At 59.1% G+C, this 26,892-nt stretch overlaps 1 protein-coding gene across 7 annotated transcripts in view; it reads left to right on the forward strand.

Annotated features, from left to right (window-relative positions):
• The window catches only part of RAP1GAP2 (RAP1 GTPase activating protein 2), an 84,189-nt gene that overhangs the window by 9,173 nt on the left and 48,124 nt on the right, over nucleotides 1-26,892 (forward strand). For 3 of the 7 annotated variants that reach the window (XM_066979512.1, XM_066979510.1, XM_048074151.2), the window contains exon 3: nucleotides 13,186-13,221. In XM_066979512.1, coding sequence (XP_066835613.1) covers nucleotides 13,199-13,221 — 23 coding nt within the window. In that variant the 5' untranslated portion in view covers nucleotides 13,186-13,198. Of the gene's footprint in view, nucleotides 1-1,127; nucleotides 1,317-8,989; nucleotides 9,211-13,185; nucleotides 13,222-23,245; nucleotides 23,398-26,892 lie in introns of those variants that run through there. The other 4 variants (XM_048074146.2, XM_048074147.2, XM_048074152.2 and 1 more) reach the window with 3 other exon arrangements.

Consider the following 26,892-nt stretch of genomic DNA (forward strand, 5'->3'; position numbering starts at 1 on the left):
GGCAGTAGCAGCACAGCGCCCTGCAGGCAGGTCCTGTGGGACATTTTGCTCCAACAGCACGCTGCGGGACGCCCACGCTGTGCTTTGATGTCACGCTCTTGTATCTTTTGCGCTCATTTGGGCCGGGATGCTGGAAGTGTTCCTGTGCCCGCTGCTGGGGGGCACCACGCTGGGTATGGGGCTTGCAGCAGAGGGCAGAGCTGGGGGGCAGAGGCCGCTGTGGTTTCCACCCGCGGCGTGGTTCTCGCTGACCTGATGCCAGCAGGGGCCTCCCCCCACACGTCGCTGCTGCGCCCCGGTGGGAACCGGCACGGCGGGGGGCGGGGGGCAGGGGCAGGACGTGGCACAGGGAGCTGCGAGCCCCGCGCTGGGCGGCCTCATAGCTGAAATCACTTCCCTGGGATTTATTGCTGTTAAACAGATGTCAGTGGTGCCAGAAATGGGACTTCCATTGGCTTCACTAAATCTCTTTAGAACCCAGTGGAACCAGAGTGACGCAGCGTGTGATGAAGGTCCAGGGGCATCCTATGGGTTCTGCTGGGTAACAGGAATGTGGTGCTGTGGCAAGTGCCCTGCGAAGCAGGAAGGGTGGCCCTAAACCCGTCCCCATTGCCTGGAATAGGAATTCTGCCTTCCAGTTCAGTGGATCCAGATTTTAGCCCTGGAAACTCTTGCCTGGTCCCAGCCTGTGTCTGTCTTCAATTCAGCCATAGCAGATGAAAGGGCTCACACATAAAGGCTGAAGTCTGTTTTGCAGTTGAATCCAAAGGTTTTTTTCTCTTTTTTTTTTTTTTTTTTCCTTCCCCCTCCAGTAACCTCCCTACCTCCCCCCCACCAGCCCTTTTGCCCTGAAAGCCCCAGGGAGGCTGGCTGGGTACGACCCCCAGCTTTCGCCGGTGGCTGTCACCCCAGCGGCGCTGCAGAAGCCCCCGGTGAGCGCCAGCTGCGAACCCTGCCGAAAGCCCGCTGCCTCCGCACCTCGTCCTCCCCGTGGGGCAGGGACTTGGCCCCGGGCCCCAGCCCCGAGCTCGGTGCCGGGGGGGCGAGGCGTGCGGCACCGGGGGGCTGCGGGCGCGCAGCTGTGCCCCGCACCCCGCTCTGCGCAGCGCGGCCGCCAGCCCCTCCTGGTCGTGGCCGCGGCCGTGCCTCGCCGCGAGGTGAGCGGAGCTGGGCGCAGTCCTCAGCAGCAGCGCTGCGATAGCTGCAGCTGCGCTTCGGGGCTGCCGTGGGGTGGAGAAATTCCCTTTCCCTGCGTTTATCCGGCGCTGATGCTCGCCGTGTTAATCTTGCACAGAGAGACCAGCCAGAAAATCAAGGTAAGATGCTTCTGAATCTCTCTAAATCTGAACTGCTGTCACAACGTACAGCAATGTTTAAATAGCGTGTGGGGACTGGAATATAGGCAAGCGTGGTGAGCCTGTAACAGAAAATATTTAAATCTGTATTTGTCCTTGTTTTTACCCTGGATGGGCTTGCCTGGATGTAAATGTGAGGCACAGCTGGGAGATCTATTGTTAAAATGCCTTACAATTCTTGGTTTCTGTTCGCATTTAAATATGTAAGGACTACTCCAGGCACGTAGGCTTTCTGTGTCAGGCATGGGGACAGGGGAATATCCTGCTCGTCAGGAACGTGCGAGCTGTGTGCCCGCGTGTGGCGGTGTCTCGGCGGGGTGACTGCCAGGGCTTTTGTTAAATACTGAAAATTCAAAGGAGGCAACTCCAGAGAGCTTTCCAGTGCTCTGCTTGTACCTGTCTTCGGGGGATTGTGATGGCTGGTGTTTGCCCCACTGCTGGTGGGGCTGGGGGGGAAGGTTGCACTCCTGCCTTCAGCAGGGCACCTCATTTGCCAAGGAGCCCGCGATGTTCTGTACATTTGACAGAAATAGGACATGGGAAGAGATTGTTCTGACCGCGTCCCTTCGTTAGCCCAGGGCTTTGCTGGGGTAACCCTCCTCCCCTCTGCTTTTGAGCAAGATCTCTTGCTTATCTCTGCCAGACAAGAAAGCACCATGTCTGCTCAGCAGGCAGGGGCAGAGCACCGCGTTTCTCTTTATCCTGCTCATCTCTGCAGGCAGAGCGCGAGTGGCAGCCCGGTGTGGGAGCTGACAGCGGGGCTGATAAGGGCTGCGCGAGCCTGTCGTTTGCATCCCTGGTGTATGCAGGACATGAGATGAATCCTGCTGGCTACTGTCTTATTTCCTCATCTTTTGCAGGCTCCAGCCTCTGCTGTTTTATTAAAGATTGCTTGTTGCTTTAGCAGCACAAGGGACATGATATCTGTCCACACGGAGTGATGTATTGAGGGTTGGAAACGAGCCAGTGAGTCTAAATTCAGATTCAACAAGAAGTGTGATTCCAGACGGCAGGCTCACTCTTGGCGTGCACCAGCTTTAACAAATATTTCTTTCTCCCTTTGCTGCTGATTCTTCCCAAAGGGCAGTTCATGATGCCCGTAGCAGCAAAGCTGCTCCCCTTTGCTGATATCTGTTTTATCATCCTTCCTTCCTTCCTTCCTCCTTCACCGCTAAGCCTATCTGTGTGGTAGCAGGGTCCTGGGGGCTGCTCAGAGCCCATCTGCTTCTGCTGCCTCTCCTCTACCTGGCGTCGGGCTGCTCTGTTTGTCATTAGTGGCTGCTGTGGAAACAGGAACAGGACTTCAACAGCAACACTACCAAGAGGAATTTTTTCCAGGAGCTAAAAACAGCTCCTTCTCCCCAGACCTCTCTGCAGTTTCACGGGAGTAGATGAATCCCTGCTCAGACTTAACATCTGCCTCCAAGTTGGATGCCAAGCCAGAAAGAGCTGTTTCTTGGTTCTGATTTGAATCTAGCCCAGATATCGCAAAACCCACCCAAAATGGTGGAAAAATACAGGTGATGTTGGCAAGATCTAGCAAGGTTTTGACAAGCTTGTGTCCAAATCTGGTGTGTCTTGTTTGCAATGTTTAGATGGAGCCCTGCACAAGTTTGGCCTTGAATCTGAGTGCTGATTGCTGCCTACACCCGACCCGGTGCCAGCGCATCTTGGCTCCAGGCAGTCGCTCCTTAGCCATCTGCTCGGGGGGTTCGGGGAGCGCGGCAGGCGCGGGGCTGCTGCGAGGGCCGGCGGTGCGGAGCGAGGGCACCCGCGGACTCCCCGCTGCTGTGGCAGCGCCCCGTGGGACGGCTTCGTGAGGGTGCTGAGCGCCGCTGCGGGCCGTTGCCTTAGTTCTGTTAGCAGGGAGCTGTTCCAGAGGTTCTTTGTGTTAAAGCTCATAAACCTCCTCGTTCCTAGCCAAAACACGCGCGGGTCTATCTAAGCCTGTGCTTCCCTCCCACCCCGCATTTTGCCAGTCCTGGTTTTCAGTGTAAGCAGTTTTCTGTCTTGCCACAGTTTCTTCACAGGCTGGTGGCGCACCGCTCCTGGCCGGCTGTCTGAACTGGGCCGGACGCTCACGGTTTCCCTCGGCCGGCTCTCGTGCTGCTGCGCGGCCCCTCCCCGCGCTATGGGCACCAGGACAATTTGGGGGAGAACAGCAGGAGTTGGGGTCTGTCAGGTTTTGCCCTAACATGTCCTCCCTCAGCAAGGTCACGAACCGCTGGGCAAATGGAGGAGCTCTGCTCCTTGTGGCACTGGGGCCACTGTGTGGCTGCACGGCGGGGACGTGGTGGCAGCGGTGCCTGCCCTGCCCTGCCCTGCCCTACACGGGGACCGGCGGGCGCCGCCAGCAGCCTGCACGTGGGCTTCCCTCGCACGATGCTTGCGTGTGCGGGTGCAGAAAGCTTTGTGCTGGATGCCCCGGGGAGGCGCTGCCCGTGGGCGCAGGGGGCTGCTGCTTGTCTGAGGCATCCTCCTGGGGGCTGAGATGGGCGGGGGGTGCTGCAGCTGGGGGGTAGGGACGGACACGCAGCACGTCCGTGTGTTTGAGCTGGTCCTTCCTAAAGGGAGACTTTCTGTGGGGAATTTCATCTCCTCGCTAGCAAGATGGAGATCTGAAATGCATGAGCCTGAGAAAACCAGCTACTCCATGCGCCAAGAGGTTCGAATTCATAGCGGACCAGGACTAATTACTGAGAGACCGGGGGTCTGTGCGATGGCGTGTGTCTCGTCTGATCACGGTGCTGTGAGCAGCGCCCGTCTGCAGTGAAGAGTGGGGCCGGGTGATGCTGGGACACACCAGCTGCTGAGGTGCACCGGCCAAGTGCCCGGGGAGCCGCCCGGGCCACTGGGAACGTGCCTGGGGCAAGCTCTGGGCTAGGCCAAGCTCACTGCTGCTGCAGCTGCCTGCAGGGCGATGCGTTGGGTGGTGGCTGCTTCGAAGAGCACTTCAAAGCCACTTTGATAGAACGGACAACAGGCAGTCGCATCGCTCGGGGTGCCGGGCCGAGCCTCTGAGCTGTCAGCTGCAGAGAATGGCCTCAGAAACGTGGCAGCTGTGCTGGAGCGTGGGCTGTGCCGAGTTGTGTGGGGCCTCAGCGCCTGCAGGGGCGAGACCCGTGGGCCTCGCCCCGCACTCCATCTGCTGTCCACACGGGAATGGTGCAGGTGGAAAATGAGCTCCGCGAACCCGGCCCTGGGCACCTCCGTCCGTGCCGGGGCTGGTGCCCTGTGCCAGGCCGCTCGCACGCCCACGCAGCCCCGGCTGCACGGCCGGGGGGTGCCGGCACGGCCTCCATCTCCCCCTCCGGGCACTTCCAGCGGGTGTTTTCTCCCTGTCGTCTATTCCTTAGGCCGGGGGTACTCGAAACAGAGCAGCCTTTTAAGCGTGTAAGAAAGGCAGCCAATAATTTACATGCTGAACTTCCTCTTTGTTTTACGGCCAGTTGAGCATTTTGCTGGGAATCGGCTCTCCATTCCTGTGTGCGTGTGTGCGCAGTTGTTGCTCTGTTTTGCAGGCTGGTCCTCCCAGTTAAACCCCAGACGTAATGAGCCTTCTCTAATGAGTTTAACAAACGGGTTTTAGATAAACAGGCTGCGCGGCTCCGTCCCTCCCCGGTCGCTGCCTTCTGCTCCTGACGAGCACAGGGCAGCTCCGCCTGACGGCCGCAGCGAGCGGCCCCGTGGCTGCCGCAGGTGCCGGTGCTCCCCTGGGGGTCTCCGTGTCTGGCTGCCGGGTACCAGAGGTCGCCTCGGGGGGACGAGCAGCGCTCCCCCCCTGCTTGCCATTGGTTTCAGCAGCAGCGAGAGCGCCGTGGCAGCTGGTTAATGGTGCAGACCTGTGGGCTATCGAGCAGGAAACAGCTACCTTGGAAAGCAAGGTTTAAAACCCTGGCTTGTGGGAAGCTGCTGTTCTAGGCTTTGAGTTCCTCTCTTCATTTTACTTTATCACAAAGGAGAGAAAACACTGTTAAAAATACTCCGTGTACTGAGTCAGAATTAATTCGGACTCTGTTTTCCTTTGCTGTGTATGTCGAGGCTGATGATATGCACAGCGTGTTCTTCCTGCCAGGGCAAAATCTAATATTTCTGGGTGCCCACAACCTTCCTTAGAATCATAATGGAAAGATGAATACCCTCAGTGCACCGCATACAATATTAAAACACTAATGATGCAATCAGTCTCTCTTAGCCCAAACAACAAAGGAAAGGATTATGCTGCCCTTCCTGGGCAGAACTCGTCTCTGGCTGCGTGGGCTGTTTGCTGCCGAGACGATGCCTGCAGGGACGCGGTGCCAGCCCTGCCCTGCCCGCGCCGGGTGCTTGTCCCTCGCCCGGGTAGCACCGTCCGTGCTGAGGAGCCGTACGAGCACCCTGTGCTGCCTCCTGAGCATCTCACCAGCAGTCGCAGTTCCTATTTTTCTATTTTTTGTATCTAAAATCTGGTCTGCCTCTAGCCTGCAGCAGCTGCCGGATCACCTCTCTGTGGGCCTGGAGCGGCTGGTGGGGTTTGTGCCCCACGCTGCAAAGCGCCCTGCAGGCTGCAGCCGCGCTGGAACCAGGCGGCCTGGCTGCTGCGCCCCCGTACTGCTGTCCCCAGGCCCCTCAGACCCAGGCTCTCCATCCATGAAGGTTTTGGGGCTGGTGCCACTCTGAGCTGCCCCCTCCACAGGTCTCAGCCTCAACGGCGCAGCCCCTCCACGTCACCGCCCGCAGCTGGGCACGGGAGGCACGGCTCCATGGCCCCGGGGAGGGCTGCCTGCTGCGGCCATCGGCTCCAGCGCGCGCTGGCAGCGTACTGCCTCTTGTAAACAGCACCGCAACCCCGCAGTTTGTGCTCATAAAGCTTTAATGCCACGCACTTGTCAGCATGCTGTTATTACCGCAGCCTCTTGCTCCCTCCCCTGTCTTGCTCCTTTGTTGTGCATGCTTGGTGTGCACGATGGAGCCACCCAGACCTCGGGCACCTCCTGCCTGCGAGGCCCCCGCGGCACCGAGCAGATGGCAGCAGCTCGGGGGGGCAGGACGGGGTGCGTGCCAGGTAGCTGCGATGCCTGGTGCGCCAGGAGAGCTTGGCTTTATTCGTGTGCTTGTTAACAACTTGATTCACTGCTGCCAGCTGCACAGCACCTCCCTCGTCCTCTCCAAAGGCAGGGGGCAGGGACGCAGCGCTCACGGCCTCAAGTCTGGAGTGGAGCAGATCTGGGCCTCGGTGGTGAGTCAGGCGCGATGTGCTCTCCTGGTTTTGTCAGAGACCCCTTGGGAAATTTTAATTTTGTCTCATGCAGATGGTACCAAGGAGGCATCTTCCCCCAGGCTTTTGTTTCCTAGGTTTGGCTGATCAATTATGATTTGGCTGCATCTGCTCTGAAAGGAGGAGTTTTCCTTCTTTTCCTCTGGTGTTTGAGCCCAACTGTGTGAAATACCTCGGAGGGAAGAGGCAAAGCAAGAGAATGAATGTCACTGCAGACGAACTGCTCTGGCCGTGCTCCAGCAGGCGACACGGTGCTGGCAGGTGCCTCGTGGCCTCCTGCCTGGGGCAGGCGCTGCTGCGGCCCCGCTCCGTGCGCGGGTAGCGTGCCATGGGGGCGCAGGATGCTCGCGGGTCTGATGCGATGTGGCTGGAACAGGGCGGCTGGCGCAGCCCTGCCAGCTTGGATTGCCTTGCTGGGATGACTCTGAGCTCTGCTTGGCCGAAATGCCCATTTCCGTGGATCTGTATTTTTCACAGGACTCCTGGGGTGGGAGCATGGGATCCGGGGCTCCCTGCAGGCGGGGTGGGGTGGGCCCTGCACAGAGCTCTCCTTGTCCCTGTCCTCACTGGCCGGGGCTGACACGGTGCCGGGGGTGTGGGGGGAGCGCTGTCCCACAGAGGAGGTGTGGCGAAGACCTGCCGGCGTTGGTTTGACTGCTGAATGTAGAGGCCTCTAAACTAATATTCAAAAAAAAATGACATGTGGCTGCTGCGGGCCCCCCTGGGCTGCCCGGCACTCGCTGCACCGCTTCCCTGCAGCCCTCGCTGTTTACGCGATGCCTCCTACGGCTCTGAGCCAGCGAGTTCACACGGGGACTGAAGTGGCAGGGCGAGATGCACTAATTGGTGCTTACGGCACTGCAAGAGCATGCTTTTAAATGAAGAGCTGCCTGCTTTCCCTTGCTTTCCAAGCTGCTTCTGGTGTGACGCGGCTATAGGTTGATGCTTCCTACTGCTGCTGTCACTACCTGCCGCTGCACCGGTATTTGCAGGGTGTGCTGGAGCTGCTGCAGCTGTGTTGTTGTGATGCAGTGCAGAGCTCAGCCATGCGGGGAAGCTCCCTGCTGTTATGTTCAGGCGTGGAAATTGTGAGCAGCTGAGGAGAGCTGGGCAGAAATCCACTGGTGTGTGTGTAAGAGACGTGATCTAGGGGAAGCTGAAGGGAACAGATAACGTGCTGCTGCTGCTGTTGCAAAGGTTTAATGTGGAGTATGAGGTTGGAAGCGAATGTGCTCCTCACAAATGTGTTCTCCAAATGCTTCATGGTACCTAAATTGCAGCATTCAAGCAAGCAGCATATTTTGGATTATTTTTTTTTTGTAAATGTCCTTAAGAGCTCTAAAATGCAAAGGATTTCCATCATATTTCATCCCCTTCAGGAGAGATTGCTGTGGGCAGGAAAGTGGGAGTTGGAATGGCTGGATTTCAATCATAGCTTTTTCCCTGGATGTTATTTCTCTCTCCAGCCCTCTAGTTCCCCCCCTTTTTTCACACATCAGACAGAATCCAAATGCCTCTTGATGTAACGCTCTTGGGTGCTCGGAGGAGAGCCTGACTGCTGGCAGTCCCTGGGAGCTACGCCAGCCCCCACTGCCCGGCCGCCCCAGGCCGAGGGGATGCTCTCTGTGAGCATCGGGCTGTGCTGCCTCACTGCAGTACAGGGCGGGTGCTCACGTCAACCGTGCGGGCTGTGGGTGCCCAGGGGCCGTGGCACAGCCGCCCGTCTTGCCTCCAGCACGGGCTGTGCTGCGCCCGCCGTGCCCGAGTGCTGTCAGGACAGCCGCTTGTTTTCTTGGGACTTTGTAATTTATGGAAGCTGCGACCCAGCTAGAGGTCAGTATTTGCATTTAAATGGCTTTTCCGAAGCCTGGTTGTTCAAGGACTGTGTTTTTTTGGTAGTGGTCAGGCTGCAGACGCACGCTGCGGTTGTACCGGAGCTGGTGAGCAGCCCAAGGAGAGAAAACCCAGGTGGCAGCTGCCTGGTGGCCAGGTGGAACGGGCTGGGACAGCCCCCATGGGTGGTGCTGCCGGGTGGGAGCTGCAGCAGAATTTGCTGGGGAGTTCTTTTCTGCAAGAGAAGAGGCAGTGGGGTTTTTAATTCTTCGGATTCAGTGTTTTTGGTGGGATTTCCCATGAACTGCACAGGTGGGTCAGGATCCCCCAGTGAGACAGCCCTGCAGCTCCAGGAGCAGCAGGTGCGAAAGCCGCCTGTGGTCGGGAGACGTTGGTTGGTGCCTGTGAGCGGGATGCCCTGCACCGGGGCCCGCCGCATGGTGCCGTGCGGCTCCTGCCGTTAGGAGAAATACGATATTTGCAGTGTAAGGTTGTGAAAAGCCTGAGGCCAAAAAAAAAAAAAAAAAAAAGGAAATGACTTTTTTTGGTGTGTGTGTGCATGCGCCTCGGCAAGAGGCGGCTGACCTGGAGGTGTCGGGGTCCCCCGCCCCGGCGCAGCAGGCGCTGCCGGGAAGCGCCGCGGTGGCTGTGCCGTGCGGGCGTGCTGCCCGCCCTGCTGCGTCCCCCTGCCCGCGGCACCCGGCGGCGCCGAGCAGCCACCATGTTCCACAGAAAGCGCAGCGTCTCCTTCGGCGGCTATGGCTGGTGGGTGGCTTTCGCTTCAGCACCCTGCTCGCTCGCGGCTTTTCTTCCCTCTTTGGCTTCTCCGGGGCCATTTGGGTGAGGAAGCACTGCGGGGCCCTGCCGGCACAGCCCTGCTCGCTGCGCGGGGCCGAGCACACCGCGTGAACGCCGGGCAGGACGCGCTTCTCCTGGTGCCCCTGGGGAGCCCAGCGCGGCGCCAAGGGGAGGGTGCTGCGGTGCCCGGGGAAGCACCTGTGGGGCTCGTGGTGGGTGAGCACCAGTGGGCACGGCACCCCCACGGGCACCCTGGGGATCTTCCCTCTCCTCCTGCCTTGCTGCGTGGGACGCGCTGCCCACCCTGCCCTGCCCAGGCAGCGGTGCTTGCAGCCACCTCCGGCACCTTGCAGCCCATGGAGTGCTCTCACCCGGCATAAGGCAGGTGCCGGGGCTGTCGGTGCCTCCCTGGGTCATCCCCGCACCTCCCGTCCTTGCACAGAGCACCGCGGTGGCCACCTGCACCCTGAGCTCGGCAGGGCTGTTTGGTGTTTGTGTCCCTTTTTCTCAGAGATGTGTTGATCTATAGGGAAAGATTTTAAGAAAATGGCACTTTTCTTCCTCTGCCCTTCCTTCGCTTTTCCGCTGTATGATCAGGCCTGGGAACTGAAGGATGCACTGACAACGTGGAGGTTATTTGGATGTTTGCAGTCGGGCAGGAGGACGTTCTACCTCGCCGTGCCCGGCGGCTCTGCAGGCTGTGTTTGGCGGCTGCCCGCTGCTGCTGGCTCCGGGGCTGGGCAGCCCGATAGGCACCGGCGGTTTTGGGAGGAGCGCTGGTGCCGGTGGCTTTTGAGCCGAGCTGCTCGAAACGTTCTGGGGGAAATGCTGAGTAACTGAGATGTGATGTGGGACGGCAGCAAGCTTGTCAAGTGTCAGCAAAGTCTTCTGGCAATGTGTGTGCCCTAAGTCGAGCATTTTGCTGGATTTTTTTCCTTGGTATAAAGATTGGAAGAAAGCACGCTAATTAACTTGTTTGTAAATCAGGTTTGTAAAACTTGGGCTTGTTTTGTGGTGCAAAGAAACGTCAGCTTCGGGGATGCCTGGCCCCTTGCCACTGCCTTTCGGAGCGCCGGCTCTGGGGCCCTGACCACGCTGGGCTCACCCCTTGAGCTGCTGTTTGCTGACCACTTCCTCAGCTGCAATCGAGTGGCACAAGTGCAGACTGGAGCCCTTACCTTCACCTTTGCAGGGAGTTTGGGGTAATCCAGGCTTCGCTTATTTGTTCTTCTCTGCTGTGGCAGTTGCAGGGAAGAGATAACAGCTAACCAGAGAGTAACACAGGAAAAGTGTCATCTGCTGGCTGTTACACGGCTGTGCTGCCGCTGGAGTACTGAGGGCTGGCTGATGGGGGAAGCAGGGTGCTGACTTTTTTTAAAAAAAATGTCAGGATCGGGTTCTGTGTAGTGATAAATAAAGGTTATGGGTATGGGAGAAGCCCTATTCCCCATGTGCTGCTGGGAAGGTCCCAGGTGAGGCTGGCAAACAAATTCCCAGGGGTCCCGTCAGGAAGATGCCCCTCGCAGCCGTGTGTTCCCTGCAGAGTGCCCGTGCGGTGCCTGGAGCCGGCCGGCTCGCAGTGCGTGCAGCGCCGCCGTCCTCAGTGCGCGCAGGGCCTGCAGCCGCGGCAGGGGCATGCTGTGTGCCTGTGCCAGCCTCTCCTTGCAGCGTCCCCCAGCTCCGCGCCATCCCGCAGCCCTTCTGGAGTTTTACTGGCAAGGCAGCAGCCTGCCGCGGCCGTGTACCTGCACCTCTTCATCTTCTCACAGTCATTTCGGGTTTGCGGCCGACACGCCCTTCCTGTGGAAACCTGGTGAATAAGCACGAGGGGTGGCCGGGCACACCCAGGCACCTCTTTCTATGGGCTGTAGTTGCTATTTCCAGCCCCGAGCTGCGTGTGAGTTGTTGTTATTTTTCTCTCTGCCGGCTGCATCTGTTCCCACGGGGCCGCAGGAGCAGCGTGCCTGTCCCGGGGTGGCCGGGGCTGAACGCAGCGCGGACGTGGCGACGGGCAGCCAGGGGTGTGGTGCCGCGGTCGGTGTCACCCCGGTAGGTGCCGGGCCGCTGGCTGGGGAGCGCAGAGCCTGCGGGGGGCTGCCGCCGGGCCCTGTGCCCAGCCACGGCACGGCCTCAGCCCCTCTGCGGGGAGGCCCAGCTGCGTCGGCAGCTCCGTCCTCCTGGGCGCTGCTCCTGGGTCCAGGGGGCAGAGACGCCCCGAGGTCTGTGCTGTGGGGAGGAGAGCCGGGGGCGTGCGCTGTTTCACATCGCCCCACCTCGGGAGGGGAGCGCTGCGAGGGCCTGACCACGCTGCTCGCTCAGTTTAGTCATCTCGCAACTGCGGTTTCCCCAGCTGAGGGTTTTCTTTCTTGTATTCTTTCTTCTTCTTTTTTTTTTCTTTTTTTTTTTTCCTTCTCTCTCCGTGAGGCAAAATAACAGCAACTGATTTTTCTTCTCATGCTTCCTTCCTGACGGAACCCAAACCGCTGGGCACAGCCCCGCTGCCGGCGCGGGCCTGCAGGAGCCGTCCCCAGTGCCCCCGTCCCCCAGCTCGCTGGCCCCATTACAGAGCTCAGCAGCAGATATCTCAGCAGCATGCTTCAGCGTTCAGCCCGACTTAATGTTCAACAAGATCTGTAGGCAGGCTGGTTAAATATTAAGCACTAGTAGCAGCTGACCCGGGTCTGTGTACGAGCGGCAGTGTGCCAGGTCTCTGGAAGCCGTGAGCACGGGCAGATGCTGGTGGGGGGCCCGCAAGGATGGAAGGGGCGACAGCTTCAGTCTGTGCTGCGGGCGGGGAGCCCCCCGCTGACCTGGGTGCCTCCGGGCTCACCCGGTGCTCCTCAGCCACAGAGGAGCTCCCGCAGGTTTGGGGCTCTGCCCCTGCAGCAGACAGAGCAGGGCAGGGGCCAGGAGGCGCGGGGAGCGCGGTGGCTTTGCCCACGGGCAGCATGAACGTGCCAGGCAGGACCCCCGGTGCCGGCACAGCCCAGCCTGTGGCAGGGCGCGCGGGACCTGGCCCCACTGCGCCACCCGCCCAGCCCGGGAGCAGGGGGAGGTACGGCTGCTGGTGCAGGGGAAAACGCATTTCTGCGGCCTTGCAGTGTTTTCTGTGATCGCAATGCAGAAACCAGTAGTGTTCTGTTGGTTTGGTTTGGTTTGGTTTTTTTTTTTTTTTTTTTTTTGGTGCACCATGTAGCAGACAACACAGAATTTGCAGTTACTGTCAAAAGACATAATTTTGCACTTTGAGACATTACTATGATTTGCATTAATTAATATTAATATGGCTTTTAACCATAATAATTCTGTGGAGACAGGCGCTTATTACCAGTGCTAAATACAGAAGCGATGCGGCTTGGGATCCCAGCCCCGCAGCAGCCGGCCGGGCTGCCCTGCGCTGCTCCAGCTCCAGGGCTCGGGGCGGCTGCGGGTGCTCGCAGCGAGTGCGGGCACCTGGGCTGGGCGAGGTGCGGGGCCGGGGCAGCGCTGCGGGGCCAGGCACGGACCCGTGCTCACGCAGTGGGGCAGCCCGGTCAGCTCTAAAGGTCGTGTGCCTTGCTGCGCCTGGAGTCCTCACCCGTGGGACCGTGCTTCTTGTAAGGCTGCAGGGCTGGGCTGCGGGGTCAGGGGCGATGTTCTGGTGCACCTGCGTTGTCTCGGGTCTGTCCTCATTAAATCCGTGCTTTCTGGGAGGCTTGGGATCAGGGCTACATGGAAGGGCTTGGATGTGGATAAATGAATTTGGGAGTGTGATGGGAGAGCCAGACCTTGAGTAGAGCTAAGGGGGAAACACAGGAACAAGCTGGCCGGGGAGGCAAGGGACGGGCTTCGTTCCTCGGGTCCTCAGGTGAACGTGGACACCTGAGGAGGATGGGTCCCGAGGCCGGACAACCCGTGTCGCTGTACCATCACCAGTAACGCACTGCTCTGCTCTCTCCCCAGGATCGACAAGACAATGCTCGCCAGCCTGAAGATGAAGTGAGTACCACAATTTTCTCTTATAAAGCCACTCTCCTGTGACATGCACGGTGGCCAGTGATGGCCTAGAGCAGAGGGAGGATGCCCTGCCCTTAAAAACCAAGCAGCCAACTGAACCCACCCCCATACACGGGGCAGGTCAGGGTGGCTGTACCACAGCCGGGGGCTCTCGGTGCCAGCCCCGCGCTGTGCCTGTGCCCGTCCCCGCGGCACCGGCCTGGGCAGAGCGGAGCCGGGCAGGGCGGTGTGTCTGTCCCCTCCCTGTCTGCCTGCTCGAGGGGCTGTTTCTGTGCGCGTCACACAGCCCCTGCTCCTTACAGTCTGAGGTGATGCATGCAGCGAGTGGTTATGGTGAACAGGATGATATGCATGCTGTATTTTTAGCGGGTTTCAGGCACGCATGGTGGAATTCACAGGATGTTGGACTTGGAGGGATGGGAATGGGAGCTGGCAGGGCAGGCTGCTGGCTGTAACATCAGCAAGGTCTGGGTTCGCTCTGGTTGGGATTTGGATCTCACAGTTTTGGGAGGGGGCAGCTCCCGGTGGGATATAGGGTGTGCGGTGCCCCTTACCCTGCTGTTCCCCGTGGGCTGCTGGCGGAGCGCCGGCTGTCCCTGTCCGTGGGGTCCCCGGGGTGGTGGTGCCGCTCTGCGGGGCTGCCTCGGGCTTGCCGCAGACCTGCTGAGATCTGACGGCACGAGGGTGGCGCTGCCCAGGACAGCGGCCGCGGGGCAGATCCCGCGCCTGCAGGGAGGTGGGCTGAGGCGTGCGGGACCCCCCGCCCGGCAGGGGGCTGCTGCCCGGCCCCTCGGCAGGTGTGAGGGCAGTGGGCAGTGTGGCTGCGAAAGCTGTGCTTGTTCCAGAAAATACGCTTGAAGATGGAATTTGTTCAGAGCAGGGGGTCTGAGCCAGCTCCACCCAGACAGCCCCTGAGCATCCCAGTGACTTGATGCTTTGCCGGGGAATTGTCTTCTATCAGCGCAGCCGTGGCTTTCCAGGAGGTTTCAGCATTAAAGGAAACAACCTCCTCCTGTGGCACCAGGGATGCCTCTCACGCCGGGCCCTGCCCATGCTGTGCCTCCCTCCCGCTTCCCGAGCCAGGGATTTTCCATTGCAAGCACTCCTGCGGCTCCCAGCACTGTTAACGCTACTGTGTGCTAATATAGAAATATTCTGGCCAAGCCTCCCTTGAGTTCAAGGTAATACGTGTGGGTAACTGCTCATGCAGTTTCCCTTTATAATCATTACTTGTGCAAATTATTCATTAATGGAAAAGTATACAGAAAGCCTTCGGGGAACCTGCTGCTTGAATAAGCCTGTAAAATGCCCTTTGTAAATAGCACAACAGAAATGCTGTTACTAAGCTCATTGCTCAGGCTTTCACCGAACTAATGAGAAGTTTAAATCGACGTTTACAGCTTTCAGGAGCATGGGGGGGGGCATCTTGGTGAGTTTTCTTTTTCCCATGGTGCTGGGAAGGATTTAGCTGTGCCATGAACGCTGCTGCCCTGTTTTATTTATTTATTACTTATTTTTCAGGGCCTGTGCAGCAGTTCTGCTGCAGAAATGTGTTTAAACTTCTTTGCCAACCGTGTGGGGCAATTAATGCCCATGCACGGCTGCCTGCTCAGACTGTGGTGCACCGCAGCTCCTGCCCGCAGCGGGTGCTGGGGTCCAACCCTGGGAGAGGTGGCGAGGTGTGGGGAGCTGGGGGGCACCCGTGGCTCTGGGGGGCTGCAGGGCTGGGGCTGCGTTGCGAGCTGTGCCTGGGCAGCTCGCGGTGAGCTCAGTGATGCTCAGCCCCGGCTGCTCCCCACCAGCATCGCTCCTGCCTGAGGCCAGCAGGTATCTGGGGCAGCTGCTGATGTTGAGTTTTTTCCCTACATAATGCGCTTTTGGTGATAGCGAACGATCTTTGCTGCTGAAATGTGTCACCTGCCCCCAAACACGGATATGACATAACACAAGGCTGTGCAGGCTCCAGCACTCGCTTTGTTTTCCACGCTCGGCAATGCGACATCTGCCCGGAGTCCCCTCTCCCGGTGCCTTCAGTTATGGCCGGGGTCGCATCAGCTCCTGCTGTCGGCAGGGAGAGGACCTGGGAGCTGTGCTTCTCTCCTCCCCCAGGAGTGCGGGGAGATGAATTTCTCATGGGGAAATGGATTTTTGTGTGCCTGCAAAGCCTCTCGGAGCACGATAGAGGAATGAAAACGCTTACTTCAAAGGCATGGCTGAGAGATGATTTTAAACGCTCATGAAATGCTGCCAGAGCCGTGCTGAGCTGCAGCCCCTGGGGAGCGGGGGGTGCCTGTGGCTGCAGAGGGACCCACAGCACGGCCCAGCACAGCCTGGCTCGGCCTGGCCTCCTGCTGCGAGGGTGAGTTTGCAGCCGGGAGCCGTGCCCTGGGCTGCTGTGTCTTCCCTTCTGGTCCCAGTGCTGTCACTTACACAAAACCAGTGACCCCTCCAAGCGATAAGCTTTTCCGTGGAGCAGGAGCTCCTTTCCCCCATCTCCGGTCCCTGTCGCGAGCAGGGCCGCCAGCTGCCCGGCCTCGCCTGCCAGCCCGAGCCGCGCGTTTGCTCAGCTGAGCGTCCCCTGGAGTTGTTCCATCCCCGGCATTTGCAGCTGATGCTTTCCACAACCTCTCAACGCTTCTGCTTTGTGGACAGATTGCATCATTAAATGTTTCTGTAATTGGGGCCCAGCCAGAGCCACATTAGATATTTGTAAAAGCCCTTAAAATAAAAAAAGTAGTTTTGGTTTCTAACGCCCTCTTTTTATTACTGCAGCCTTCTGGCTAGGATACCAGGCGTAGGCAATTTTCCCTGCTCTGTAACTTGTTAACAAAAAGACAAGCTGCTTCCTACAAGCCAAGGAGCACTTCAAGAAGCCTCGTGCGTGCTGCAAACATCAATATTGACTTGTGGAAAGCTGGCGGAGGCGGAACAGCGAGTGGCTGCTGGTTGTGGCCCGGAGCCTTTGGCTGCAGAGGGGACCCCGGTGCAGCGGGGCGCTGCAGGGTCCCCACCGTGGTCCCCTCACTGCTGGCTCCCGGGCAGCCTTCCTGGGGCAGCGAGCCCCCCATGGGGAGCACCAGGGCGGCTGCGTGTCCCTGCGTCCCCGCGGCGCCGGCGTCTGGTGAAACCGAGCGCGGTAGCAGGAGGGCGCTAGCAAGGAGCAGGGCTGCGGGGCTGCTGCCTGCCTGCTGCGTCTGCTGGTCGTGATAATGAACTCAAACGCACAGGTGGCACCGCAGCTTCAAAGCAGTTCTTCCCTCTATCTCTCTCCCTTTTATTTTTTTTAATTTGGTTTTCATTAGTTCCTATGGCAACCATGAATATGTCTGAGGGACTTGAAACTGGAGAGCATGAGTAGACATTGCAGAGGGGGAGCATCGGAGGAGGAGGGAGACAGAGAGCCCTGGCATCTCGGCCAGGGATTCGCTCGTCCTAATTCTGGTGAAGGAAGCGCCGGGACGTACCTGCAGGTACAACTGGCGAGCAAACGCGCCGCAGAAGACCGAGCATCTCTGTGCAGCGGGGGGGCTCTGAGCTGCCGCCTTTGCTGCTCGGCCTCCGCAATGCCCAGGAAGCTCTGGTGAGTCCGGGTCTCGCCGTGCCCGGCTGGCTGTGCCCTCCTGGCCGGCAGCTCAGCTCGCGCCGTGCCCCCGCCTCGTGCCGCGGTCCCGCTGCAAAGCGCACCTGGCAGCGGGGCCCCGGCTCTGCGAAGGCTGCTCGGCGTGGTGGGGAAGGGGAGCGTGGGGTTTGTGGCTCTGTGGCGAGCAGGGGGCTGCTCTGGAGGGAGCTCAGATGCTCAGATTCCCACCGTGCATGGCCAGGGGCTGCTCTCGGGAAGTCTGCGAAGTGCCGCGAAGTCTGCGCGGGAGCAAGGCGGCCCTGGCGGTGGGCAGGAGCGGGCTGTGGAGGTGTTGGGGTGTGGGTTGGGGTGCCTGTCCCTGGGGAGCGTGGGGAGGGGAGCGCTGCTGGGAGCCTGAAACGGGGCCTGGGGCTGCCAGCAGCGGCACCAGCACCAAGGAGCTGCGAAATGGAGACTGGGAGCAGGATTTGACATGTGCAGGCGTGGGATTCTGGCACAGGCCAATTCCACCACACTCTTTTTTTTCTGTATTTTTTTTTCTTTACTCTTTACCTACTCCATGTGAAAGCTCAAAAAGGGCGTCGAGCCCAGAAGCAGCCCTCCGTGTGTTGGCTCGCTGCTGCCGTTTCTTCTCGTGCCACCTGCAGTACCTGCAGAGGGCAGGCAGCAGCTCCCAGACCCGCGGTGCTGTCGGTGCCCCTCGGGGTACGGCTGCCAGCAGAGCTTGTAGGACACGCTCAGGCTCCACAGCGCAGGTCATGCTTCCCAGGAAGGGGAGAGCGGAGCCAGACTGCAGATAAATCCACTTCTGAAGCCTGAATGTAACCCCAGGCAAAAAAATAATCATATCAAAGGAACTTTGCATATCCAAAAGCAGCCCTGGGCCTGGTGATCTTACTCAGCTGATTTGCACTCTCACCTGAGGTGCAGGTTAAATGCAGGGTTCCCGGGGGCCAGGCAGGTTCCTGCAGATGCCCCCCAGCCCCAGGGCTCCCGAGCTCCTTGTCTGGGTGCTGCCCTGGACCAGGACATCCTGGGGCCAGCACAGGGTGGGGAGCTGCGGTGGGATGAGGATGAGCATCAGTTCTTCCCAAGGCTGCAGCAACGAGCTGCTCAGGGGCTGTCCTTCGCTCAGAGACCCTTCGTCTGCTGGTTTCTCCTCAGCCCTCTGGGTTCTGATTAGTTTTTCTTTGGTATCATCAGTAGGATGTAAAGAGAAACCAGCAAGTATTTTTAAAAAAAAATCTATAAATTAAGTTACACCTTCAGGCAAAGAATCACTTCTTGCTTTATCCTTATAAAGCAAAAATCACAATGCAATCACGTCTGTGTGGAACAGAGGAGCCTTGTACACCAACCACTGCGAGTTAGCACGTGCGCAGCTAAACCTCACATGGAAGAGCATGTGATGCTCATCTGATAGTGGGAATGGTGGCAGAATATGAAGGTGCAAAGAGATGAGATTGCCCTGACCTTCGTAAAATGAGCTGTGTCCAAGCTTGAGGCTCTTTAATATTTGATGGGCCAGAGCTGTGTTAATGGGGAGATGTGGCAGTGATTTAGTTTCTTGGCAGGAGCTGCACTGATGATTGCAATAATCTTGTAGGTATGTGCTTAGGTCCTGTGAGGACAAGGTCTGGAGAGCAGGTTGTGTCCAAGTAAATTCCTTTGATTTTACTACCACCTTTAAGACGGGTAATTGCATGCAAATGTATGCTTTGCAATTACACCCTGGCTGTAGTAGTACATGCGTTACAGCTGGGCCTCAACTCCGCTGCAAAAAACCACTACCAGCAGTGCCTGAAAAGCAGCTGTCTCCAGCAGACAGAGGCAGGCTTTGTTTTTCATTTTGTTTTGTAACTGCTTGTCTTCTGGGCTGCGGAATCTGCCGAGTGAAGCTTCCAGAGGTGATCCCCTCAGCAGCCTGGCTGCTGGGGAAATTATTAAAGCTGCGGTGCGGAAATGAAAGAGAAAAACCCATCACGTGGGGCTGGCGTGCGAACTGCGTGCGCGAACTGCAGCGCCCGGGGTGAGCGCTTGCGGAAGGCGCTGGACGAGCTCCGTGCTGCTGCTCTGGGCTCTGCCGGAGGTCCCACGCCTTCGGAAGCCGGGGCCGGGGCCCAGCTGGGGGAGGCCGGTATTGCTGGGGGCGCTGGGGCTGGCAGCGCCTCGGGGCTTGCGGCAGACTTTAAAGGGCGCCGGCGATTTCTGTTCTGCGTTTTGCCGCTCCTCCCCGTCCCCCTCCGCACACGGTGCGGTCCCTGCGCGCAGGACCGAGGTCTCGCACACAGCAGCCAGCCGCCGGGCTCCCGGCAGGAGGCGACGGCCCCGCGGGGGGACCCTGCCCCGAGCCGGGCAGGCAGCCGGGGCCAGCAGCAGCCGCCGGGGCTGGCGAGGAGCCACGCGAGGGCTCGGCTTTGCCGCCCTCCTCTCCTCTGCAACTTGCCCGTCGGCCTTTTACATCTTCTTCTTCTCTGCCTCGAGGCAGAAGGGGACGCGTCCCCGCGCCGCCGTGTGTGCGCAGCACCCGTTGGCTCGTGGCACGCCGCGGGCCGGGCGCCCTGCTCCCGGCGGCCGGGGGGCTCCGCACACGGGCGTGCTGCCCAGCGTCTGCTGCGGCTTCTGGCTCTGCTGTGGCCGGCTGAGGAGAGGGGTGCTGGGCGGTGCGGGGGCGGCGCAGCCCGGGCCACCCGGGGCAGGTGCCCGTGCGCCGCGGGGCGGCCGCAGCTGGATCGGTGGTTTTCAAAATCCGCCCTCCTCAGCGCCAGATCGCTGGGGTTTCCACGGGAATCTCGCGGGGCTCGCCCTTCGGCCTCTCCCCGGCCCCGCCTGCGGCTGGCGGACGGGCCCCGAGCCGGGCGGCGCCGCTGGGCGCTCCGAGAGGGGCGGCGGGGGGAGGCCGGGCCCGGCCGGGGGCGCTCAGCCGCGGCCGTCCCGCGGCGCTGCCCGCAGCGGCCGCCAGGTGGCGCCGGGCCCCGCTCCGCCGGGCTGGGCTCCGCCGGGCCGGGCCGGGCCCCCCCCCGCCGCCCGGTGCAGGCGCTCCCCGGCTCCGCCCCCCCCCCCTGCTGGCCCGGGGGCAGCGGCAGTGCCCGGGCTTCCCGTCCGTGCCGGGGCGGGGGGGGCTCAAACTTCCCCGCTGGGCGCGGGGGGGGCGGGGCACGGGGCACGCGGCCAGGCGGGGGCGGGTCGGGTCGGGGGGCACCGCCCCGTCCCGCCGGGGCGCTCGTCTCGGCCCCGAGCGGCACCGTCCCGCTGCCGCCGGCCCCGCTGCGGTTATTGTAATCGCTGCTGGCGTGCGCGTGGCTCGTCTCAGCACGGCCAGCTCTTCCGAGCTCTTCTCCTGGGCCGTCTCTTTTGGTCACCTCACTGTAATCTTGCCCCTGGTTTTGTGTAAAGTCTCACTGGAAACTTAAACCGTCTGCGGCAGAGCCATAACTCATCTGTGTTTTCCCTTGCAATTGTTTGGTTTGGTTCTTGCAGCGTTTCGTGCGCTCTCATATGGCAGCGAGGGGTGAGGAAGCAGATTTCACTCCGAAATGGAGCAATCCCTTAAAAATGTCAGCGTAAACCTTGGGGGAATGCAGCATCGCTGCTTTCCATTGCTGCTGCTGAATCTGAGGAACTCGGCGGAGGGGCCGCATCCTGCCCTTGCGGGGTGGGCGAGACACCTGCCCGTCCCCTCGCCCACCCCTGGGCTGGGGCTGCTTGGGGTCGGTGGCAGAGCCAGCCCCTGCCTGCGGCCCAAGTCCCAGGGTCGGAGCCCTTGTGTGTTGCTGTCCTCCGCTGCGAGCAGGTCTGGCCGCTGCGGGGCTAACAGCGGCTGACAAGTGAGACCTGGGACCTTCGGGGATGGGGTCTGGTCGCTGGGAACCAAGTGTTCGGGATCGCGGCATCTGAGTGAATCTTTTTCTAATGAGGATTGTGGAAAAAGGATGGAGCTGGTTTCTGGGGCGGATGCTTTCTGTCAAGCTTTCTGCTTCCCCTCTTCCCCTCCTGCACGTTTCCTCAGGACGCAGCACGTGAAGTGCTGGCCCGGAGTCTCCAGCCCATAGCTGTCTGTGGGGGAGCGGGTGCAACGTGCTCCGAGCATCCTGGCTGTCAGTGCCTGGTTTAACACTTCCCTGGAGAAGCTGCTCTGCCTTTGCTCCTGGGAGGCTGCGTTAGGGTCAGGGTCCTTTGCTGAATCAGAGTGCTTTCAAAAAACCCACCAAAATTTTGAAGAGAAAAAAAATAAAAAGCTCCACTCTGAACAGGTTTGGGCTTGTATCCAAAACCAAGCAATACGATTCAATCCTCTTATTCTGAGAGGAGATAGGCATGTGTGAAAATGTTTGCATGTCCTTCTGTACTCGCCCAGTGCGTGGTGCACGCAGAGCCAGATGCAGCGGTTGCTGCGGTGTTGGCTGAGCCCAGCCACAGGAGCCGGCCCGTGAGGCTTGGCCAGGCCGTGGCTCTCTGCCCGTGCCCGGTGCCTCCTCTCGTGTGTGGCCAGCGGCAGACACATGAACATTTGGCTTTTCTCTGCTGTTTATTCTGACTGCGAGCAGATAAAAGCAAAGCAAGCTCGGGCAGTGGGTGGTGCTGCTGCTTGGCCACCCGGGTCCCTCCTCACGCAGGGGATCTCTGCCCATCGGGAGCCGGCAGCTGCGCGTCCTGCGCTGCTGTGTGCACCAGCACTCGCTGTCCTGGCTGCTCGGGGATGTTAGCAGAGGGCGGGTGGGGATGAGCACCTTGGCCTCTAGGAGAAGAGAAGCCAGGTGGGGACTTTGCTCCGGCTCCTGCTGGGGGTCCTGCGCGTCCTTCTGGCCAGCGCTGCCCCTGTGCTGCCAGGCTGTATCTGCGTGCACACTGCCCTGCCTCCGAGGGTGAGGAGTGCTCGTGTAGCACCAGGAAGCAGAGATGGGAGCTGGTAATCTAAAGGGAGGAATGCAGAAAGCAGTGAAAATGGGGTGAAAGTAGGACAGAGCGTCTGGTGGCTCGAATGAATCATCAGTCAACTCTCACTTCTGCTGCTTTATTTGCTTTTCATGCAAAGAAATTAGTGTCGGCTGCATTTTCCTTGCCAGTTTGGGTGCCCTGAGCTGTGGAAAGGGAAAGGGCAGCGCCGTGCCTGGGTGGGCGCAGGTCCCGTGCTGTGCGGGCCAGTAGTTGGAAATGGCCCGTCCCAGCCGCCCGTCGCTTCTCTGAAATCTGGGCTTTGCCCTCGCGGCAGCGCTGGCTGCGGGGCTGAGATAGGGACGGCCCCGTCCCCCAGCAGGGAGCTGCAGCTCCCCGCGGCCGTGCTGGGGCTGTGCTGGGCGCTGCTGCCGAGCACACTCCACACACGGCGCCGGGTGGGATGGCGAGCAGGTGCCCCAGGTGGGCTGCACTGAGTCCGAGCACCAGCAGTGCTCGGGATGTCCTTAGCCAGAAATAGATTTGGATTGTGTGTGTGTTTGTTTCTTTGCTCTCTCTCTTTTGTGCCTAAAGATAAGGCAGAGCAGGGCCTGTGCTGGAGCAGGCAGTGTCTGCCCTCACCTCTGGCTCTGGGACAGACAGGGGCAGCTCAACGTGGCAGTGTGTCCCCCCCGGCCGGAGCCCAGCACGCGGTGCCACGGAGCACGGGGAGGGCGTGGGCACGTTGGCTGACACCGTGTTTGAGAGCAGAGCCGCCGTCAAAAATCACATCCATTTTCTAAAGGGAAAAACAACCTGGGAGATGGGAGCCTTAATGATATCCTATTTTCTTTATGGACAGAAATGACTCCTAATGGGCACAAGAGCTGCTCTCTTGCTGAGGTACCATATAATTTAAGAAAAGTCGAGACGGGTCTGAGGGGCGTTGGTGAGGCACAGCTCGGCGGAGGTCGGTGCTCCCCTTGTTCTCCTCGCCCCTGCAGTGAGGACGGGGCAAGGCTGCGGGGGCTGCCCCTGGGCTGGGGGCACCAACTTCGTGTGCAAGAGCAAAGTGTTTGCAGGTGGGGAGCTGCACCCTTGGCCCCAGGGCTGCCACCATTGCTTGGTAGCTGGAGCGGTCCCAACCTGTGCCAGCCAGAGACCAGCAGCTGGTGCGTGGGTGCTGCAGGGCAGGACGGGCTGGAGGGGTCGGTCGCTGCTCGTCATCTCTCCGTGGGCTGGATGCTTGGCTCGGGGTCCCCTGCCTCGAGCAGCATCGCAGGGCCGTGGGCTGTGCGTCGTGTTGCACAACGCGCCTTGTGCGGGTGGCACTGCCGAGGCAGGGGGGTGGGTGGGCAGCGAGCGGGTGCAGCTGAGCCACGGGGCGCTCGCCCCAGGGCCGTCCCGGGCAGGGCGGCAGCAGGGCAGAAGCCAGCCAGGCTGGTCCCAGAGCTGGCAGCGGATTTACCAAATCCAGCCGGCCCCAGCGCCGCTCCCTATCTGCGGTGCGCACACGGCTCCGTGCGCCCCTTCGGGGAAGGGCGGTTATCGCTGCCGGCCTCCCCCGGAGACACCCAGCCCTGCGCCCGCGCGGCAATCCTCTGAGCACGTTTCAGAGCGTGCTCGGGATGGAGGAGCCTTTCCCAGGAAGAGAGAGGTGCTGTCAGCTGTAAGGACTTGGGGTTTTTCAGCTGTTCAATCTGGTAAGCTGAATTTGTATAAAATGTTAGGGGCAGGTCTTCTGTGGGGAAACCAGCGCAGCTCCACTGATGCTCCTGAGACGTGGCTTGGTGTTTGGTTAGAGGTTTTCCTGTTGGTGGCTTGCCATAGATATTTGGGTTTATTTTTGGGTTTATTAATGCAAAAACCCAAGCTATAACGCGGAGGCAGTCAGCTGGGATTCTGCGATGTGAACGCGGCTTGCAGGAGACATTGGACGTGGCGCAGCGGCGTGCTCTGCTGCTGCGTGCTGCCGAGTCCCATATGTTAAAATGTTGTTGTTGCTATCAAAACAACCTTCACATATTTAAAGCTAGATTATCCACAATTACATCTGCCCAGAGGACTTAGCAACCCCACGTGGGTCTATTTTTAGCTCTGCTTCAGAAGTAATAAACCATGCTGGTTTATATATCTCCTTCCTCCTGCTATATTTATAACTTGTCAAAATAGGAGCTGTTTGCAGACAATCAGAAGGATTGAAAGAGTATCAGCCTTTTAAAAGCAAATATTGTTGTAACGGGGGGAGGGATGTTTAATGGCTGGAGCGATAAAGGCACCATCTGGCTACGGATGTGTGCTCCCAGGCGTCCTGGTTTGCACAAGGACAGGGTGTTCTGCAGGAGCTGAGCATCCTGCCCAGCGCGCTGCGGGGACCCTCGCCCTGCTGCTCTGCACCCGTGGCTCAGGGGCGCCGCTTCCTCGCACCACCACCGGTGTCCCCACGTCCCCGCGGCCGTGCCCCCGCGGCCGTGCCCCCATGCCTGCCTGGCTGCTGGGGTGGGTGCACTTCGGGAAGCCTGGTGCCCTCCTGTGCCCAGCGTCCTGAGCAGGATTAGGGCAGCGCTGGGTGTGGGAACGCAGGTGTGGCTTATTCCTGACAATTATTTTGTTAGTTGCTGCACTGCTCCCACTGGTCGTTGCTCTTCCCTCTGCTGAGTGGGATCCCAGCCTCTGGCAGCCCGCGGGGCCTGGCCCCGTGGCCACCACGCCGGGAAATGTCCCTCTCCATCTCCGGAGCGTTATTTCCAGCGGGGCTCATAATGTGCAGTGTTATCCTCAGTTAGCAAACAGGCAACAGCCAGCTGAGCCCATATGATATTTGAGATCCTCACATCTTTAAAGCCTCTTGTAAAAGGCTGGGGCATCTCAGGCTCCTACCTAGAAGAGATGTAGAGGCTTGGCAGGTACTTGAATAGGTTAGGGTTGTATTATGAAACCTCTGTGAAGACTCAAAGGTCACTCCTTTCAAACACAGTCCTCTCTTATTCCTCTCAAATGTTACCAGTGTCACACACCAAGGACTACGACAGCTCCTTCCTCATAGAAGCAACTTGGTGTTAATCCTCTCCAATTTGGAAAGCTGAGCTCGATGTTCTTTTCACTGAGATGACGTGGGTTGTACTTCTTGGTGACGTGTTAATAATGACCAGCAGTCTCGGCTTGACTGAGAGCTCAGGAGTGGGAAGAATGTCCATCGGATCTTCAGCAGCGCTCCAAAAATCGAGTGCAGCTGTATCAGCTGAATGGTTTGCTCCTCACCTGCGTGTTAAGCAAGAGGGAGGTTTACTGCCAGGCAAGAGAAATGGGGTGCGGTGATAACAAGTCCAGGATCAAACCGGGGGTCTGTGTCCGTTTTCCTCTCCCTGGCAGTGCTCGGGCTGGGAAATGGTGTACAGCAGTCGTGCTCCTTCCTTTGGGAAAGGGCAGCTCCTGCCACGTATGGCTGTGCCTGGGGCTGCCCCCGGTGCTCCAGGCATGCCTCCTCCAGGGCTCTTGTTCCCGTTTGATGAGGTCGAGCAGTGTGAGGGCATTTAACAAGGAAAATGGCAGTTTTCTAGCTACTACCTACATCATATTCTTTTTTTTTTTTTTTTTTGATTCAGGTCAAGAGACAAGGAAAAAGCCATAGAGCAACAGAAACCAGTTTCTGAACATGATTGACTGGAGCGCACTCCCTGTTGTGGGGATGTGTCATTGAGATAATACCTGTGTTTTACCTCCACAAATTACGTCTTTTCACTTGCTCACATCAAACAAATTGTCAGATGGAGACAGTAACTGAGTTACTGGGATCCTTGGGGGGCGCAGAGGAGTGGGGAGCGCTGCTCGGGCTGGCTGCGTTCCCCATGGTGCAATCCCCCCATCACCAAGCACCCGCATGTCTCCCAGGGTGCCCCGTGGGCTGCGGAGATGGGACTGAAAAATGACTCCAGGGTGGGTGCGTGTCCTGCCCAGGGGGCTAGGGCTGACGCGAGGGCTAGGGGTGCTGGTGGCTCTGGAAGCATTGGGCATGTTGCTGGTGTTTGTTTGCTGTGCATCCTGAATCTGGCTTTATTAATGATGTTAATGATAAATGATGGCATTTAGTTCACTGATTTGGTAGTGAAATTCAAAGGAACTGCTCGTACTGTAAAGACTTATTTCCTCTGCTAATCTGATCTAATTTAATTTAACGCTGAAATCTTGAAACTTGTTTATTCAGAAAGCCTTCATTCATAGCAAAAAATACCCCAAATTATCAAGAATATGATTTCCATTTAATTGCGCTGCTGTTGTGGGGATGACAGCGCTGTGCTGCGTTTCACCGAGCTAACACGGCACGCTCACATGGGCGCTGCAGCGGGCAGGGGCTGGCGCTGCCCCGGGGTCTCGGCTCCAGCCCGCGTTGTGCACCTGGTCCTTCTCCTCTCTGCTGCTGATCCTCTGCCTGGCCCTCGGCAATTCGCTTTGTCACCCTGTGCTGCCGTTTCCCTGTCCACTGAGTGGCTTTGATTTATGATGTGCTGGTTGGCACTGCAACGTGCCGAGGAGTCAGCGCCAGCGCTCGGCTCTGCTCGCAGAGGCTGGAAGGCGGCCTCGGTACCAGAACACGGGTCCTGGGATGTGTGGTGGAAAGGTGCCTTCTGAAAGCTTCTTAGCAAAGCCATGGCTTTCTGGAGGCTGCTGAAGAGGGAATGGTTACAAAAGTAGTGTCACGAGAACCTGCAGATATATAAAAATATACAGGTATCTGCAGATATATAAAGTTATCTATAGATCTTCTCACATAAAAGCGGATGCCGCTGTCAGCCCCTGGACTCTGAGGGACGGTTTTATACTGAAGGCAGACCGGAGAACTGAATGCTCCCATCTAGCCCTGAGGTGTTCGGATCTGGAGAGTGTCGCTGCAGCAGCTATGGGTGAAGAGTTCTGCCCTCGTTGGCTTGGCCTTGCTCAGTCTGCAAGGTTGTCTTTGCAAGTCGTGATTGTAATTTGGGTAATCTTCCTGGGCTGCACAAACCTGTCACGCCACAGGCCACTGAGGCTCCTGGGGCAGAGACAACAGCTGCGTGTGACTAATGAGTCCCCAGAAAGGCGAAACGTGTGCCTGGGGTGACGCTCCGTCCTGCGCAGGACTAGTTGCACGGGCCGTGGCTGCCCGGGGGGGCTGGCAGCCATCGCCCTTCTCGCTCGGCTTTCGCTTCTCGGGTGCCTCC

The sequence above is a fragment of the Anser cygnoides genome, chromosome 18 (genome assembly GCF_040182565.1).
Source record: "Anser cygnoides isolate HZ-2024a breed goose chromosome 18, Taihu_goose_T2T_genome, whole genome shotgun sequence".
NCBI lineage: Eukaryota > Metazoa > Chordata > Aves > Anseriformes > Anatidae > Anser > Anser cygnoides.